At 50.6% G+C, this 16,223-nt stretch overlaps 1 protein-coding gene across 3 annotated transcripts in view; it reads right to left on the minus strand.

Annotated features, from left to right (window-relative positions):
• Positions 1 to 3,909: 3,909 nt before the first annotated feature.
• Positions 3,910 to 16,223, minus strand: part of HAAO (3-hydroxyanthranilate 3,4-dioxygenase) — a 47,030-nt gene continuing 34,716 nt past the window's right edge. For all 3 annotated transcript variants that reach the window (XM_032963774.2, XM_032963776.2, XM_032963771.2), the window contains 8 exons: positions 16,137 to 16,220; positions 14,628 to 14,734; positions 12,165 to 12,254; positions 9,232 to 9,275; positions 8,692 to 8,840; positions 8,203 to 8,271; positions 7,372 to 7,454; positions 3,910 to 4,947 (listed from right to left, as the gene is read on the minus strand). In XM_032963774.2, the coding sequence (XP_032819665.1) occupies positions 4,863 to 4,947; positions 7,372 to 7,454; positions 8,203 to 8,271; positions 8,692 to 8,840; positions 9,232 to 9,275; positions 12,165 to 12,254; positions 14,628 to 14,734; positions 16,137 to 16,220 (711 nt within the window). In that variant the 3' untranslated portion in view covers positions 3,910 to 4,862. The remainder of the gene's footprint in view (positions 4,948 to 7,371; positions 7,455 to 8,202; positions 8,272 to 8,691; positions 8,841 to 9,231; positions 9,276 to 12,164; positions 12,255 to 14,627; positions 14,735 to 16,136; positions 16,221 to 16,223) is intronic.

The following is a 16,223-nucleotide window of genomic DNA, read 5'->3' on the forward strand; positions in this document are numbered from 1 at the left end:
TCTGCCTCATGTTGTTAAGTTTCGCCCTCCCCCACGGTCGCATCTTGAAGAGATGGCCGAAGCCTCGTTTCTTTCGTGATTTCCCCCACTTGTTGATGGGAGGCTTGAACACGTTTTAACTGAAAAGTCGCATGTGCTAGAGGAACACTGCAAAACGTTTACACGTTTGCATCGGGCGGCAGTCACAAGCTTCCAAATATAAACTGAAGCCTTCAAATGTCTGTCTTCCCGTCAGTTGTCACATGGCAGCTGACAATTGGGTTGCACAAAACCTCTTCCACGCCCTAGTTTCTCTGGTCTTGCAATGTTTACGTAAGTTACATTTCAGTTTTAAAATAAGCACAGTTGATTCTGAGGCTGTCTCCCCTAAGTCCAATCTGGTGTATAGATGTATTTGTTTGGGTCTCCCTGAAACAGCCTGTGTTGGCACTGACCTGTTTTTTGGGTTGTACCGCTTTGTTGGGCATGAAGTGTCACGTTTCAATTCACGTATTGGGAGCTTGAGTTCACGAAGAAGCTTCCTTTCCCAAAAGCGCATGGAGCGAAACGTCGAACAACAACGCGGTACAACTCAACAGCTTTACAGCAAAAGCATATGTCCGTATCCTTTTAAAGTATCGTTTAATGCTGGCGCTGAGTTTCCACTACCCTTCGTGTGTCCGCCAGGTGGCGCTCTGCACACTTGAGTGTCTCGCTCGCAAATGGATTGAATTGAAAAACCCCCACGCGGCTGAAGATGAACAAAGTGCATTCACACGCGTCGACGCGTACGTAAAACGGCTCGTAAACTTGAAACGACGCGGCGCGCTGGCTGGGGCTGGCAATCTCAATGTACCGGAGAAGCCCTTTTTGGGGAGCAAATCCTGCCGTGTGGAATGCGGACAAGGGGGAGGACTGCCTTGCTGCGGTGGAAACACGATGATCGTGGGTCAAAGTTTTCTGGGAGCCGGGGGGGGGGGGTGCATGTTGTGTGTGCATGCGCGCATCGAGTCCAACAACGGCTGCGAAAAGCAAATGGAGGCTGTGACATCAGCCTCGGACACGATCCTAACCTCAGCGTCAATCCCGGTGACGTCACGCGTGGCCGGGGGAATTGTGTGAAGAGACAGCCAAATCGGTACGGGATAAAGGGGGGGGGGGGTCTGGGGGTCCCAGATCGGGTGTGTGTGTTGGGGCCATGTGACTAAACAAGTGGCAGAGATGGATGAGGGTGGGAGTGCCACTGGGATGAGGTGGGCGGTAGGTAATTGTATGATGAAGTGGGGGCGGTGACTAATGATACGGAGGGAAAGCGGAAAGCATTAGTATTCGGGTGTTTTTTTTGGCCCACAGATAATGCAGTTTTCTGTTAAATACAGTCGCCTGTTTTCTATGTCTGACAATGTAAATATGTACTGCACTCGTGCTGAATGTATACAATTAAAAGATTATGTAAAGGTTCAGTGGGGGTTTTCTTTTGGGACCATTGTTGACATGAATGTCTTTTCCACTCAAAAAGTACTGTATTTATGAATATCGCATATGTGCAACGGTTGTTTGATTACAAAAATATTTTTTTTTTTTACAATAAGCTTGTTTTTCGACACAACCCTAGGAAAGTTTGTATCTGGCAGTTTTAAAACGTGATGAATAAATATTTATATATAATTGGACTTTTGGTAATTTCAATTTCTGAGGACTTATTTAGTGAGTGACAGTTAAAGCCAAACATTTACACAGTGTGGAACAGCATTTTTCACAATTGAATCATTTGGCGGGACCCCGGGGTCCCGCAAAAATCAGGTCAATAATTATTATTTTTCAGTCCGCCCCACTCGTGATACCGACAGCAACGCGCCGCCCGCCCAGACTCGCGCCAACAAGCGCCAGCAGCAGGTGGCGATCAACACGATGGGCGCCACCCCACCGGCCAAACGCAAGCCCCGGGGGGCTTCCGCCGCAGTCGCGCGCGCACAACGCCCTCCGGTCAGCCGTCGATCCTCAGCTTCTTTGCCAAGGCGAGCCCGCCCCCCCAGGCAGTGAAATTAACGTGTTTATGTAATTGTTCAACTTTGTACGAAACTTAGTGCCCCGAGTAGCTCTCGACGAGGGCAATCGATTGACCACTAGTTTTGTTGTCGGTAAGGCAACAAGACTCGTGTTGCTACGCGGTTTTTCCCACCCCCGGGGCAGTGATGGGACCCCGGGGTCCCGCCAATCGCTTCAATTGTTTGAAAAAAAATTGCCCAAAAAAACCTGACAATTCCGTTAGCTTATTCAAAAAATGAAATTTTGTCGAATATATTCAATAATTTAATATGCTAAATATTGTTAAAAAAAGAGAGGCATACTGAGGAAGAGTATTTGGGCCAAAAAATTATGATCTGCTCGTACGTGCCGTCTACGGTCGAAGATGGCGGAAACATTTTTGCTTAAATTTTCTGATAAAACTACAAAATATTGCACGCAGTAGAGAAAATAAAGTTACGAAATTTCAACGGCATTTTTTTTCATCTGAAAGCAATGTTCGTCATTTTACTCAATTCGCGTAAAATGTCATTTAAATTTGCATTTATGATATATGATATGCCACAATTACCCACTGCTGTATGAAGGCCTACCCACGCTGTCACCATCCCCTTCGATTTTCTCGCGATACCACAATCCAGCTCCTGCGCGAGTTGATTTCGTCACTCCATCTCCGCGGTGATCGTCCTCTTGAGCACGTTCGCTCCTTCGGCTGCCATTCGGTGATCAGTCTTGTCCACCGGCCATCATCCCTTCGAGCCGACGGAGTCATGTCCAAGCCCACTCGATCTCAACAAAAAAAATCGGTTCGATAAAAGGCGATGCCAAAAAACTGGCACAATTGTGTCTATTCAGTGAAAACAGTTGTGAAAAATTGATGAGCAATTGCGTTTTGTTGCCTCGGAGACCGGGAGATCGATGTTCGGTCGCCACGTTGATGGCATTTCTCACTGAACAGAGAGGCGCCACGTGGAGGCTGCCATCTTGATTGGTCGACATATCGCATAACCGTCACGTGACCTCCATCTGTGATCCTATTGGACGTTGCCATCGCAGTTTTGCCCGCGAGGTTTGAGCTGCCCTCAGATTTGTCGAGATTTGGACAAAGTGGGTTCATGAACCCATCTGTGCACAATGTTCGGTTTATCATCCATTTCGCGCGTTTACTCCGCACACGCCAATTCCCTCCCACATGCAAAACACTCTCATTTGGATATAGCATAATCGTTGTATTGTGTTTGGTGCCGTCCATAAATGACGTCACGCGATTTTGGCCGATTTTTAACCCCCCCCCCCCATTGTCACACGGTATCACAAAAAGTCAGACCCCCCTCAAATATGACATCACAAAGCTCTGCCCCCCCCCAAATATAAAACATGCTTCAAATCACTTTAAACTATTGTCATTGTAGTGCGTATTTAATGTGCCGCTGCACTCTGATGTTGTAAGAGAAAACATTTCTTAAAAAGTCTATTTAATTAAGTAGAACGTGTTGTCTATATTTATTTAAAGTTGCGCATTTTGATGTGACGTCACATTTCTCAACCCCCCCCCCGCCTCGTCACACATCGTCACAAATGTCTGACCCCCCCCCCCCCCCTAGGTGCGTGACGTCATTTATGCACGGCCCCTAATTGTTGTATTGTGTTTGTGCTGTGCTGTACGTCCAGTACAAACACAGATGACATTCACGTTTTTCAACTGCAGTTCGCTCAAATTAAGGCAGCCGTTACGTATGTCGAGTCGTTATGACTTATAACGCTTGTAAAGCACAGTGCTGTCAGAGTAAAACTATTTGAACAATTCAATGAATTACGCAAGTGATGACATCACATAATCGCCATGCCATCAGTTCCTACCGAACACATTTTTACAAAGCATTAATTGAATGGATAACGGTGTTTTGTTTGCAACTTTAATAATCAAGTTTGTTATTTCAATAAAACATCACTTCAGGATTAAATATCTATTTTCGTAAAATTATAAACGATTATATAATCACGACGCCGATATATATTTAAAATGGGCGATGCAATTATCGTGGATTTTATATCGTCCGATATTGCGGTAACACGACTCGTTTGTCTCTCGGCTGAGCGGTAGTAGCGCGTTTACCGCTTGTTGCAAAGGTTCGCGGTTCAAACTCAGAGGCCGTCCTGATTAACACTGTTGAGTGTATGCATGCATGTTGAACTTCTGTCGCACCGTACGTAGCCAACCATACTAATCGGGTGTATTAACAATTAATACCATGCACTGTCAGCTTTACGGTGGACCTTAAATATCGCACGACGTTCTCAAAAGAGAGTAAGGCCACGCCTGCTGGCGTCACAACACAAATGTTGCGAAATAAAAAAAAAGATTCGCAAATGATCTAATTGAGTAAAACCACGTTGCGACATCGCCCCCTACTGCGAGAACATTTGCGGACAATCCCCGTCTGTGAAGCGTCACGCCTTCCTTCGCGAGATAGCCTCGCGCTATAAGAATGGCGCTGCTCTGGCGTGATGTTCACTACCTCCCCTGGTATACAGGAGGTCGTGGGTTCGATCCCAACCCTGACGCCTGTATATGTTAAGCTTGCGTGTTCTTCCCCGCGGTCGCGTGGATTTTTCCCCAGGTCCTCCGGTTTTTCCCTCTATATTTAGAATCAACATGCGGTGAGTGTAATGTGGCTGCTATACATTTCGACACGATTATCCACTTCATTGACCTATCATTTGTGGCCACGTCCCTTCTGAGTAAGAGCTATATAGCTCAGTGGGCCTTGTCAAATTTAAATAGTTAAACATTTTTACGGCGTTCATACCAAACGGACAAATGATTCGAGAGCTTGATTTGATTTTTAGCTGCGTCAGTGGGAATTGTAGGGCAGCTTGCGAGAGGGATTCTGCACCAGGTAGAGACTCGTACAGCCCACATCTCGTTTCCACTGGTACCTGGTGCGGCACGGACCAGAGAGGGGGGGGGGGGGGACACGAGCACATGCTTTCCTCGCTCTGTGCGGGTTCCGTTTGTACGATTCCCCGTATGTGCGGCTCAACATATTGCAACCCAAAATTCGCTACATGCCTATTGAATTCGACGTATGCATATAGGACTTCTTTCGCACCGTGCGTAGCCAACCGTGCTCAGGTCGGACGTGGGACAACATTGTGTGTGTGTACTGTATTGTATACACTAGTCGGCAGGCGGCTGTCTCGTACGGTGCATTGTGGGTCGGGTGACTGTGCGGTCCACGCTACACGATTATGCTTTGCGCGTCCTTTTTTTTGGAATGCATCTACTACTGCCGCATGAAGCAAGGGAAAGCCCGCACTGTGGTTTTCGTGCGTATGGCTGCGTTTCAACTTCAACGATTGCAAACGTACACCTGCGTCGCTTTAGCCACGTGAAAGCTTCTGGTGACTCTGAGCGATCGTCAAATTTCCTCCGTCGAAAGATTTCAGAACTGAGCGAACAAGCAGGTTTTTTTTTTGGCGTTTTACAAACAACGGTTGCAGCGCAGAGATTAAAAACCCACGCGGCCAAGACCAACGGTACCACATGCGGGGCCTGAGATAACAACACCCAATGCTCTTGTACACGCGGGTTGACCGACCCGCTCTCTGTACTGCCTGCCACCTCACAGCCCCAGGGGGCTTTTTGAAACGTTCCCAAAATTCGACTCAATTCTGCCAACCTTCACCTCCACAGGGATGCATGACAGGCCAAAGGGCCCATGTTAAGGAAATGTAACTTCGTGGCAATAGGGCTCCATCGTCATCATGATCAGGATCCATGGGCAGATAGCTCGAAGGTGTCCACTGCACATTTCGTCATTTGTTTTTTCCACTTTCCTCTGTCTTGTGCCAATAAACTCAAGTAGTGGCCACATCTTTCTGGCACCAATCTCTTATGACGTCATCGTCAAGCCATTCTCTGTTCGGTAGTTCCTTTCGTTCTGTTTCCTTACATTTTTCCGAACAGCGCCCTTTTAAATGTGCCTGTTGCTGTCCATCCTACACGTGTGTTCAACTCGTTCCAGTTTCCTTCTCATCGCTGCCTGCATCATGAGGTCCTCTTCTGCGTGCGACCTTGTTGCTACTTCCACGTTGGTCACTTTTTGGGTGAAGTGTTAAGGTGCAGTATCCTTCCGTAGCAATACATTTCGAGCGCCAATAGTTGATCTCTGCCAGGGCTCCAAAGGGCTATGCAATGAGTGTTATTGGGGGCCAAAGGCTGTTATAGATCTAGGGGGCTCTCATATAGTTGTTTGGGGTGGGGGGCTTTCTTCGTATGAAATACAATTCCTTCCCTTGATACTAAACACTATTGTTTTTCACCTTGGTTCCCAGGAGACATGGAACGCTGGGCTAGAGGTTGATTGAATGGTCCAAACCACATGCCAACGTTGACTCAACGTTAGCTCAACGTTGACTCGACGTTGGTATATTAACGGGTTATGTAAGTTCCCGTTTTTTTGTTTTATACGATACATGAATTGTACAGCTAAATCAAAGTTAGGAAGATCACCCACTCAACACCCTGCAGGTGACGACATCGCACTCACCCACCCACTCACCTCACTGCAGGTCACAACAACCCACCCACCCACTCACCACACTGCAGGTCACAACAACGCACTTACTCACCCACTCACCACACTGCAAGTCAGAACATCGCACTCACCCACCCACTCACCTCACTGCAGGTCACAACAACCCACCCACTCACTCACCACACTGCAGGTCACAACAACGCACTTACTCACCCACTCACCACACTGCAGGTCATCTCACTTCTCTATCTGCTTCTTCTCTCGCACTGCTCCACTCTGGAATTCGCACTTCCCATCATCGTCATCATCGTCGTCTCTTTCCCCCCAACGAGCTTATAACAACGATAATCTCGCTCAATTCCATAAGCGAGTCAGACTCTTAATGTGCAATTTTAATGGTGGGATGTGTGTCATTGTTTTGGTGTGGTCTGGGACTCTTTTTGCTGCTGTTCTGCTGCCTTGCCCTCGCTTGGGTATTAATGTACGTAGGCAATTTTAACTTATATACTTGATCTGTTTTTACAATGTTTTTTCGTGTGACTTTCTTACTTGTCCTATACTTTCCACTCCTATCGTTGTTGGCGTTGTTTGTTGTTGTAACTTTGTGACCCGCCCCTCCTGGACATCTGTGACAAAAGAGCTTCGTAGCTGATCGGATCCCTCCAGTGTGAATACATACTCTGATTCTGAACTATGCCGACAGTTTGCTGTCGGCCGCTTAACATATTAGGCCCCTCGGCCTGTGTTCCGCAACTACGCAATAATAATACGAATCGTGAAACAAAACGTGGGGTGGGAGAGCAGGGAATAAGAGTGCGTGTACCTGGTCCCTGCGGGTATCAGCAAGCTGTCGTCGGGACCCAGGGGCAGAGTCACGTCTCCGACTGCCACTCGAGAAGTCCCCTCCTGCAGCGTCCGCACGACAAGTTTCAAGGTGGTTTTGTGTCACCGCGGCGGCGAGATTGTAACTACCTCGCCTCTGGTATGCCGGTGGTTGTGGGTTCGATCCCGACCCTGACGACCCGTGTGTATTTGGAGTTTGCGTGTTCTCCCCGTGGTGGTCGCATGGATTTTTCACGGTGTCCTCCGGTTTTTCCACTCCGCGTTTAGGCTCAACATTTGGCCGCTATAAATGTTGAGCGATCATTTGTGGCTAGACTACTTCTGGAAAGGGGCTGTGAAGCTCAGTGGGCCTTTCCTGGTAAAATAAAATAGTTTTTAGTTTATTATTTTAGAACCCATGAGACTAGGATGAGGATGAGCCTCATTAACCATATTAAACATGTTAAACTATAAACTACACCATTTTGTTTATTTTAACAGACAAGGCCCACTGAGCTGTATAGCTATTGTTCAGAAACGACCTGGCCACAAGTGATAGCTCAACGAAGTAGTGGCTTATCACGTGGATATTTACAGCAGCCCAATACTCTAAACGTGCGTTGATTCTAAATGTGGCGGGCAAAATTGGAGAACCCGGAGAAAAGTCTACGCAACCAAGCAGAGGACCTGGTGAAAGAACAACCACTGGGAGAAAGACACGCAAACTCCAAATATGCAGCAGGCGTCAGGGTCGGGATCGAACCCACGACCTCATGTATACCAGGCGAGGGAGCTAACATTTCAGCGAGCATCGCAGCCAAAGTGGACGCACCATCTGCCAGATCCACGTGTCAGCCTCCTCCCCGTCACCCTCGCTCTGCCCGGCTCCGTAGATTTTAAGCTGCGACACACAAACAAACACAACACGTACGCTATACAACACAACATATCACGATTTTAAAAAACGCACATTTAACAACCGAACCTCCTGCCGCTGTCTTTTACCCTCGGCGCCAAATTCCCCCCCCCCCCCCTTTGTCAATCAACTGCTGGATGACGAGGGGCCCGATCTACGCCGCGAGGGGTCGTGGCCTCTATTTGACCATACTTCACCGCGCCGGTCAGTGGGCGTTTGCTAAGGGAGACAGAGGGGTGTCCCCCACGCGCCCCGAGCTGTGTAAACCCTTGTAATGGAGCTGGTCCGGCTACGTCTGGGGGAGGGGCGATTTGGGGGGGGATTTTATTTGGGGGGGGGGGTGGTTGGGGAGAACTTGGGGCGGGTGATTTAGAGGAGGGGGGACATGGGGGGGGGGTTGCCCACCTGGGTTTCGTAGCGGCCCTTGAAGGGGCGCTGGGCACGCCCCTCCAGCAGGTTCACGCGCTGGCGCTGCAGCCACGGGGAGAAGGGCAACGGAGGCTCCACCTCGCGCTCCACCTCCAACGGGAACGGGGGATCCACTCTCTGTGCAGCTATGGCGGGCGGGAAGGGATAAGGCGTGGGGGGGGGGGACAGTGATGAATCAGGAAAACGAGCAAGCGACAGTCATCATAATGCAGGTACAAGCCCTTCTGTCAATCCACTGCTGGATTGACGAACGCCTCCTCCTCCTGGTGGGCGATTTTTCACAATGAAAATTCCAACATCATCTTAAAAATCATAGTGTTTGCAACTCGATTCCCATGGAAAGGGAGTCTCGCAAACTTTGTCACGCGTGCGGTGATCCACCGGCGCTTGCGTCTCAAGAGTGTTGCATTGCAAGCCGCGCGCATGGAAACTTCTCTTGGAAAAAAAAAAAGATGCCAGTCTCTCCACCCGACAACTATTGTTGACTCTATGCCTGCAAAACGGCGAAATCCTCACCGGTAAGGGGTGTCCTGGTCCGGCACTGCTCAGAAGTGAAGAACCTGAGGGAGACGAATACAAGGAGGACGAGGGGAGGGGGTTGTCGCTCAGGCAGGGTCAGCACGCAATTTGTCGCGAAAGTTGGACTTACAGTACAGCCACCATGTGCCACACTGTGACCATGCAAACCCAAGCTATGAGCCACTGTTGGGCCAAGTGCTGTAAAGTGTCGTTCATGAGCATCTATTAAAGCCAGCAACGGTACACGAGGAGCTGGGTGGCCAGCACCACGCCCGGCCGCCTTTGTCTCCCCAGTGGCGGTTATTTTACACAAAGCACCAGGTACTCATTTGAGGCTCCACACACTGACACACACAAAATAAAGATCCCCCGTATAGCTTAACATACTGTAGGGGCAAGTGCTGTTAGCGAGCACCTATGAAGGCCGGAACGGTACACGAGGGGGTGGGTGGCTAGCACCACGCCCGACTGCCTTTGTCTCCCCAGTGGCGATGTTTACACACCGCACCGGGTACTCATTTGAGGCTGAGTCGACCTAGGGGAGGCCCAGGACCGGTTCAGATAATCGTCACTGGTGTTGGCCGTGAGCCGGAATCGAACGTGGGTTGCCGGGTTCATAGCGCAGCGCGCTAACCGCTACACTACCGCTCCACACACACAGGCACAACAACAACAACCGCCATTCGCCACTAAGTGGCGGTGACGTCACTACGACGCTTGTGCCAGGCCATGTGCACCTTGAGGCCACGTGGAGTGTCGAACGCCCGCTGGCAGGAGGTCACGGGGCAGACCCAGGTGCCACGGGTCGACTGACTGAGATGACTGGCTGATGCACCACCTGTGCCCCCTACTGTGCCAACCTGCTCTGCTTTAGCCACCCGGCGCTCCGCTCGTTGTTGTGAGCGTCGCTCCTCCGCCCTCCGTTGTTGTTGGAGGGCGACTACCTCCAACTGCCCAGTAGCGTACTTCACGAGCCTCCTCCACAGAGGCCGATCTTGACACCGCTGGTACCAGCCATCGGCAAGTCCACTCAGCTCCACGTCCTCCTGCCGCGCTCGTTTAGCCCCCTCGATCCGGCCGAACAAAAGCTGTTTCGGCATGCGGTGGCTGGGCATGCGGGCTACATGACCCAGCCATCGCAGCCTTGCCCGCCGGAGGAGCTCACCGATGGGACCTTGCCCAGATCTTTCAAGGATTTGTAAGCTCCTCACACAATCCAGTCTGGTTAAACCCAGGATGGATCGTAGGCAGGCCAGCCTAAATGTTTCTAACTGGCGAAGATGTTCCATTAAGGGGGTCCACGTTTCGCAAGCACAACACACACAGGCACACACACACAGGCAAATTTATGGCAGTGAATCTGGCTAGGTGACACTTGGCCAGGGTTGGTCTGTGTCACCGGGCAACCCAAGTATTTGGCTGAGGTGCCGGTACTGGAGTTGGGCCAATACGCACTGGGGACACTCAAAATCTGGTTCCCTACCTTTTCCAATGACGGTGACGATGAAGGCGCCGGTGATGATGATGATGGATTTTTAAAAATAGGCTTCACCATTTCTGGCAATAAAACGGGTATTAGGATGTTGAAACATCTAATAGATACCCATTGTAAGGCATCAAGTCTCCATAAACATACTCGTGGTTAAATATGCAAACAATCATGCTCTGATAATTATATATGCATTGTCTTTGAAACTGATTGACCTACACCAGACACAGCCTTCTTTATCGCCTTGTCTCACCCGCAGTGTTAGACCAGACGAAGCCAAAAGGCGAGCAATACAAATGTAATGCCAAGGATGAAAGTGTTCAAAGCTCATAATAGGGGTTTTCCCCTTTTTTTCTGGCAACAAAACTGAAACCTTTTTACGAGGAATCATGTGTGCATCAACCACAATACTTGTGGTCAAAATGCAAACAAAAAACACACTGATAGTATATGCATTGGCGTCCTCTGGTCTAGCAGAAATTGAGACGAGGCTCAAAAGAAAGCCGTCTCTGGTGTGGACCAATCAGTTTCAATGCCAATGCATATACTATCATAGTGTGTTTTTTGTTTGCATTTTGACCACAAGTATTGTGGTTCATGCAGACATGATTCCTAGGAAACAGGTTTCAGTTTTGTTTCCAGAAAAAAGGGGAAAACCCTATTATTATATTTTGGTACTGGCAAAGGAGGTCTAATGATGTTCAAGGCTCGCCAATGATGTCGCTGACAATAATGCTCATTACGCCGAAGATGGAGACGACGGCGATGATGATTATTATAATCATGATTACGATGACGACGCCGACGATGATGCCAATGATGATGACGCCGATAGTCACGATGACGCGAATGATGATGTTGATCACAACGATGATGATTATGATGACGATGATGTCCGTGATGAAGATACCTCGAGTAAACGTGCCATGCGTATATTGTCAAATGTTGTTGATCGCTCTCTAACAGTGCTGCTGCTAAAGTAGTAATACATCGATCGCTTTATTAATCAGCTATGTGGGGTGGATGAGGGTTTACGACACACTAAGCTCAAACGAAACTATTTTTATTTGTTCAGATAAGGCCCACTGAGCTAAGTAGCTCTTTTTCAGAAGCGACCTGGCCGCATATGAGAGCCCAACGAAATGGCTTATCACGTGGCAATGTATAGCAGCCAAATCCTCTAAACGCATGTTGACTCCAAATGTGGAAGGGAACACCAGAGGAGCTGGACAAAGAACAACCACTGGGAGAAAGACACGCAAACTCCAAGTAGCAGGCGTCAGGATAGGGATCTAACCCACGACTTCCTGTACACCATGCGAGGTAGTTAACATCTCACCTCCGCAGTGCCACACCATCTTACGACCCAGAAATCTATTACGAACCACGGCAGGACACCTCTTGGCAATCAGCCTTGGCACTCGGCGAGACCGAACGTAACTCTTTGATGATGGGAGCGAGCTGGGTGACCAGGTCTTCACAGCGGAACCATCGCTCGAACAGCACCTCCTGTGATCCGTCAACGTAGTACCTGGGGTCAAAGATAAAGATCCCATCTCCACATGTAGCCTACATAGACTATTCGGGCAAGTGCTGCTAGTAAGCAAGCACCTGTTACGGATGGCATGGGCCACGAAGGGTGGTGTGGCCAGAAACACTAACCGGTGGTGATGTTTACTTAAACGATTTTTTTTTTATTTTAACCAGCTAGGGCCCACCGAGCGATATGGTTATTTTTTCAGAAGCAACCCGGCTCTCACAAATGATAGCTCAACGAAGTGGCGGCTTACCATGTGGGAATGTTTAGCAGCCAAATAATCTCAGCGCGTGTTCATAAATGTGGAGGGAAAAACAGTAGGAGCCTGAGAAAAATCTACGCGACCATGGGGAGAACATGCAAACTCCAAATATACAACAGGCGTCAAGGTCGGGATCGAACGTACGGCCTCCTGTATACCAGACGAGGTAGTTAGCATTTCCCTACCGTGGCCCCCTAATCATTTACACACGGCAGTAATCATTTAAGCCAGGGTCGACCTAGAGGAGGCACATGACCAGATCACATATTCGTCACTGAACTCGGGTCAGTACATTCGCCTCGAGGCCACTTCTCCCCACGCACATTCACAATTGACACAAGTGTGCACACACGCATACACATCGATGCCCACAAACACAAATATCCCCCATTTGGCTTACACAGGCTGGCGGGACAAGTGCTGCTAGCGGGCACCTTGACGGCCGACAGGGCGCACACGAGAGAGTGGTGGGGCCACAACAACGCCCGGCCGCCTTTATATCCCCAGTGTTGTGCAATGCAGTGCTAATCATTTAGACACCGCAACCACTCATATGAGGCTGAGTCGACCTAGGGGAGGCCCAGGAACCGGTTCAGATAATCGTCACTGGTGTTGATGGCCGTGAGCGGGAATCGAATTTTGGTTGCCGGGGGTCCCTAGCGCAGCGCGCTAACCACTGCGCCACCGCTCTCCACGCGTGCACACACGCGCACACACTGATGCCCCTCATTCAGGGCAGGTTTCTCGATGGGCGTTTCCCTGGGCTGCATGGATTCTCGTGCTCCCATTGGTTCCTACTGCGCCCTCCCTCCCTGCCCCCGTGCGTGCGTGTGTGTGCCCGTCTCTTTGTTCTGCCTGTTAGGTAACCCTCATCCCCGGGGTCACGGGTGCGACTCCAGTCCAGCGTGCCGCGGGCCGATGATCCGGTTCGGGTTTTTCCGCGGCGCCGATTGGATCTGTGCCGCAGTCACTTCGGGGGGGTGGGCGGGGGGGAGTGACTGCGGCATCCCGTCGGGCCGCGCGGCTGAATAGATTTGCGCCGAAACAAGGGCGTGCAAATAAAGCGAGGAAGAAACGCCGCCGAGCCCGTTGGAAGGCGAGGTCGACTCCACGGCACGACCACCGACACAACCCACCCGCAGTGACCAGCGTGGAAGACACGGGGTGGGGGAAGTGTGGACAAACAACCCCTCTGACCGACAAGGCTTCAACGGGGTGTGGGCATCCGTCATCCAGCAGCGGATCGACCACGGTGTCGTGATAGATCTGGGAGACTGCCGATTGACGGTGGCGGTGGTGGTGGCTAAGCTGCTGCACGTGGCTGCTGCCTGTGATGGAGCAGCGAAGGGTTGGTGGATCACCACCGCACAGATGTTGCGGTGAAACTCTCTTCCCGTGTGGGCGTCGAGAAGGTGCCGTACCCTGGCTAGAGCAAGTGGACTAGTCGCCATCTGTTTCCATCTGTACGGGGATAGAGCGTTGCCCCCTCGCGGAAGGCGTCTGTTTCCTCCTGGTTCCTCCGGTTTCCTCCCACGTGTATAATAATAAACACACCCATCATTAATCAGCTGGAAGCATCTTTAAATGATAAAAGCCCACTGTAGCAGCAGCAGGACCCTCCTGAAAGATACTCTGACGTCTCAGTGTGGCTCTCCTGGATAAATATGAATAAAGATTAAAGGAAAGGAAAAAAATAAATTTTAAAAAGATTGGGGCTGATCGCCACAACCAAGGCAATGGCCCTAGCAACATTACCAGCGTCGCCCCTGCTGCTGATGCTGCCCCTATTGCCTGGAACTTCCTCCCCCAGCAATCCGTGCTGTGGACTCCCTGCCACTCTTAGAGCTCAGGCTCAAGACTCCACTGCTGTGCCTATGACTGGCAATCTCTCTCTCTACAATATCAGTGGCAACATAACCATGTGGCCAAGTGGCATCACACAGAGGGCACCACCGTCACGGATGATACCCCCCCACATCACCCACCCATCCCCCCTCCTCCATCATCATCATCCCCCCTTCTTCCCACCCTCGACTGTCCCCCCACCCTCCCTCCCCTCACCCTCGACCGCCCCCCCCCACCCTAGCCCCCCCTCCCTCACAAACCTGAGGCCATCGAGCTCTGACTCCTGGCGCTCGCGTTCTATCACGAGACCCATGGTGCCCGCGCGGCGCTGGGGCGAGTGCGGGACGCGAGCTGGCAGCAAAAACATCTACGGGGTGGGGGGGGGGGCAGAGACACGGGACGAGTGGAAGGGGGCTCACGAGGTGGTGATGGGGGGGGGGGGACTTGGGAATGCATGAGGCAGCCGCGGAGGTCAGAGGTCAGGGAGGTTAGTCGGCACCGCTTTGATTCTGCGTTTGAATCGAGGTTTCAGCCGCCCGTGATTAAACCGGGTTCTCCGGTTTGAGGTTCCCGCGAGCAGCACTTTCCCAGCTCGCCTGTGCAGGCTATACGGGGGATCTTTGTATGTGTGTGTGTGTCAATGCGTACGCGTGTGTGAATGTGTGTGGGGAGCGGTAGTGCAGCGGTTAGCGTGCATGCGCTACAAACCCGGCGACCCGAGTTCGATTCCCGGTCACGGCCAACACCAGTGATGATTATCTGAACCTGCCCTGGCGAACAGCACTTGCTTGGAGTAGTAGCCTCGAGGTGACTGCACTGCACTGTAGTGAATTGATGGCCTCGGCCAGGGCAGCAATGGCTCACGTGGAGAAGCACGTGTTCACATCGAGGCCCACAGACTCACTCGGAGATCCATAGACTCTGCATATAGACGTCATTGCGATTAACACCGGGATCCCGGTCGCCGATAACTTGCATAGACTCACATAGAGTCCCATAGACTTACACAGAGACCTCTGCACTGACAAAAAGCCAATGTGATGAAAACCACGCTATACAGTGAAGTGACAGTCCGTGGTCTCAACAACAAACAAAACGCCCCCATGCATTTAGACGCGTGAACAAAAGCGGCTTGGGGAGAATGAGCGGCGCTCGTGAGTTCAGCAGCGTGCTCGTGAACTCAAGGATCGCGAACGCTGGGTCTTGGTTGAACGCGGAGCGCCCCTGCAAGCGTTGAAATGTTTGATTGGGCAAGAGGAGGCGCGGTATAATAGCCGAGGTGCGACCGTGTGAGATACATCAAATATTGGGCGAGATGTTAACTACCTCGCCTGGTATACAGGAGGTCGTGGATTCGACCCCGACGCCTGTATACTTGGAGTTTGCTCTCTCCCCGTGGATTTTTCTCCGGGTTCTCCCCTCCGCATTTAGAATCAGCGCGCGTTTAGATAAGTGGTTCTTAACTGCAGCCTTGCAGTAAAGGTTTTCAATCGTAAAAAAAATAAATTATGATGTTAACAAAATACATTGGTTTTGATCAAACAGAGTAGTTGTAACTAACGTGCTCAATTAGTAGTTGTAACTAACCGTGCTCAATTTGTGTTTCGATTATATATCTTCTAAAGAAAAAACTCTCACACCCCCAGGGGGTGCAGCGTGCACCCCAGGTGAAGAGCGAGACAGCTCAGTGGGCCTCACCTGGTTTAAAGAGTCTAGTAGTTTAGTTTAGTTACGGCGCCACTGGGGGTAGCCGAGCGACGGCTCCTCACCTCTCCCTCCTTGATGTGGATGTCCCGCCTCTGGCCGCGTTCCATTATCTTCAGACACATGTCGCCCTTGATCTGGAAGAAGAGCTG

Source organism: Petromyzon marinus, chromosome 31 (genome assembly GCF_048934315.1).
Source record: "Petromyzon marinus isolate PM22_M1 ecotype Great Lakes invasive population chromosome 31, UKy_Petmar_22M1.pri1.0, whole genome shotgun sequence".
NCBI classification, from domain to species: domain Eukaryota; kingdom Metazoa; phylum Chordata; class Hyperoartia; order Petromyzontiformes; family Petromyzontidae; genus Petromyzon; species Petromyzon marinus.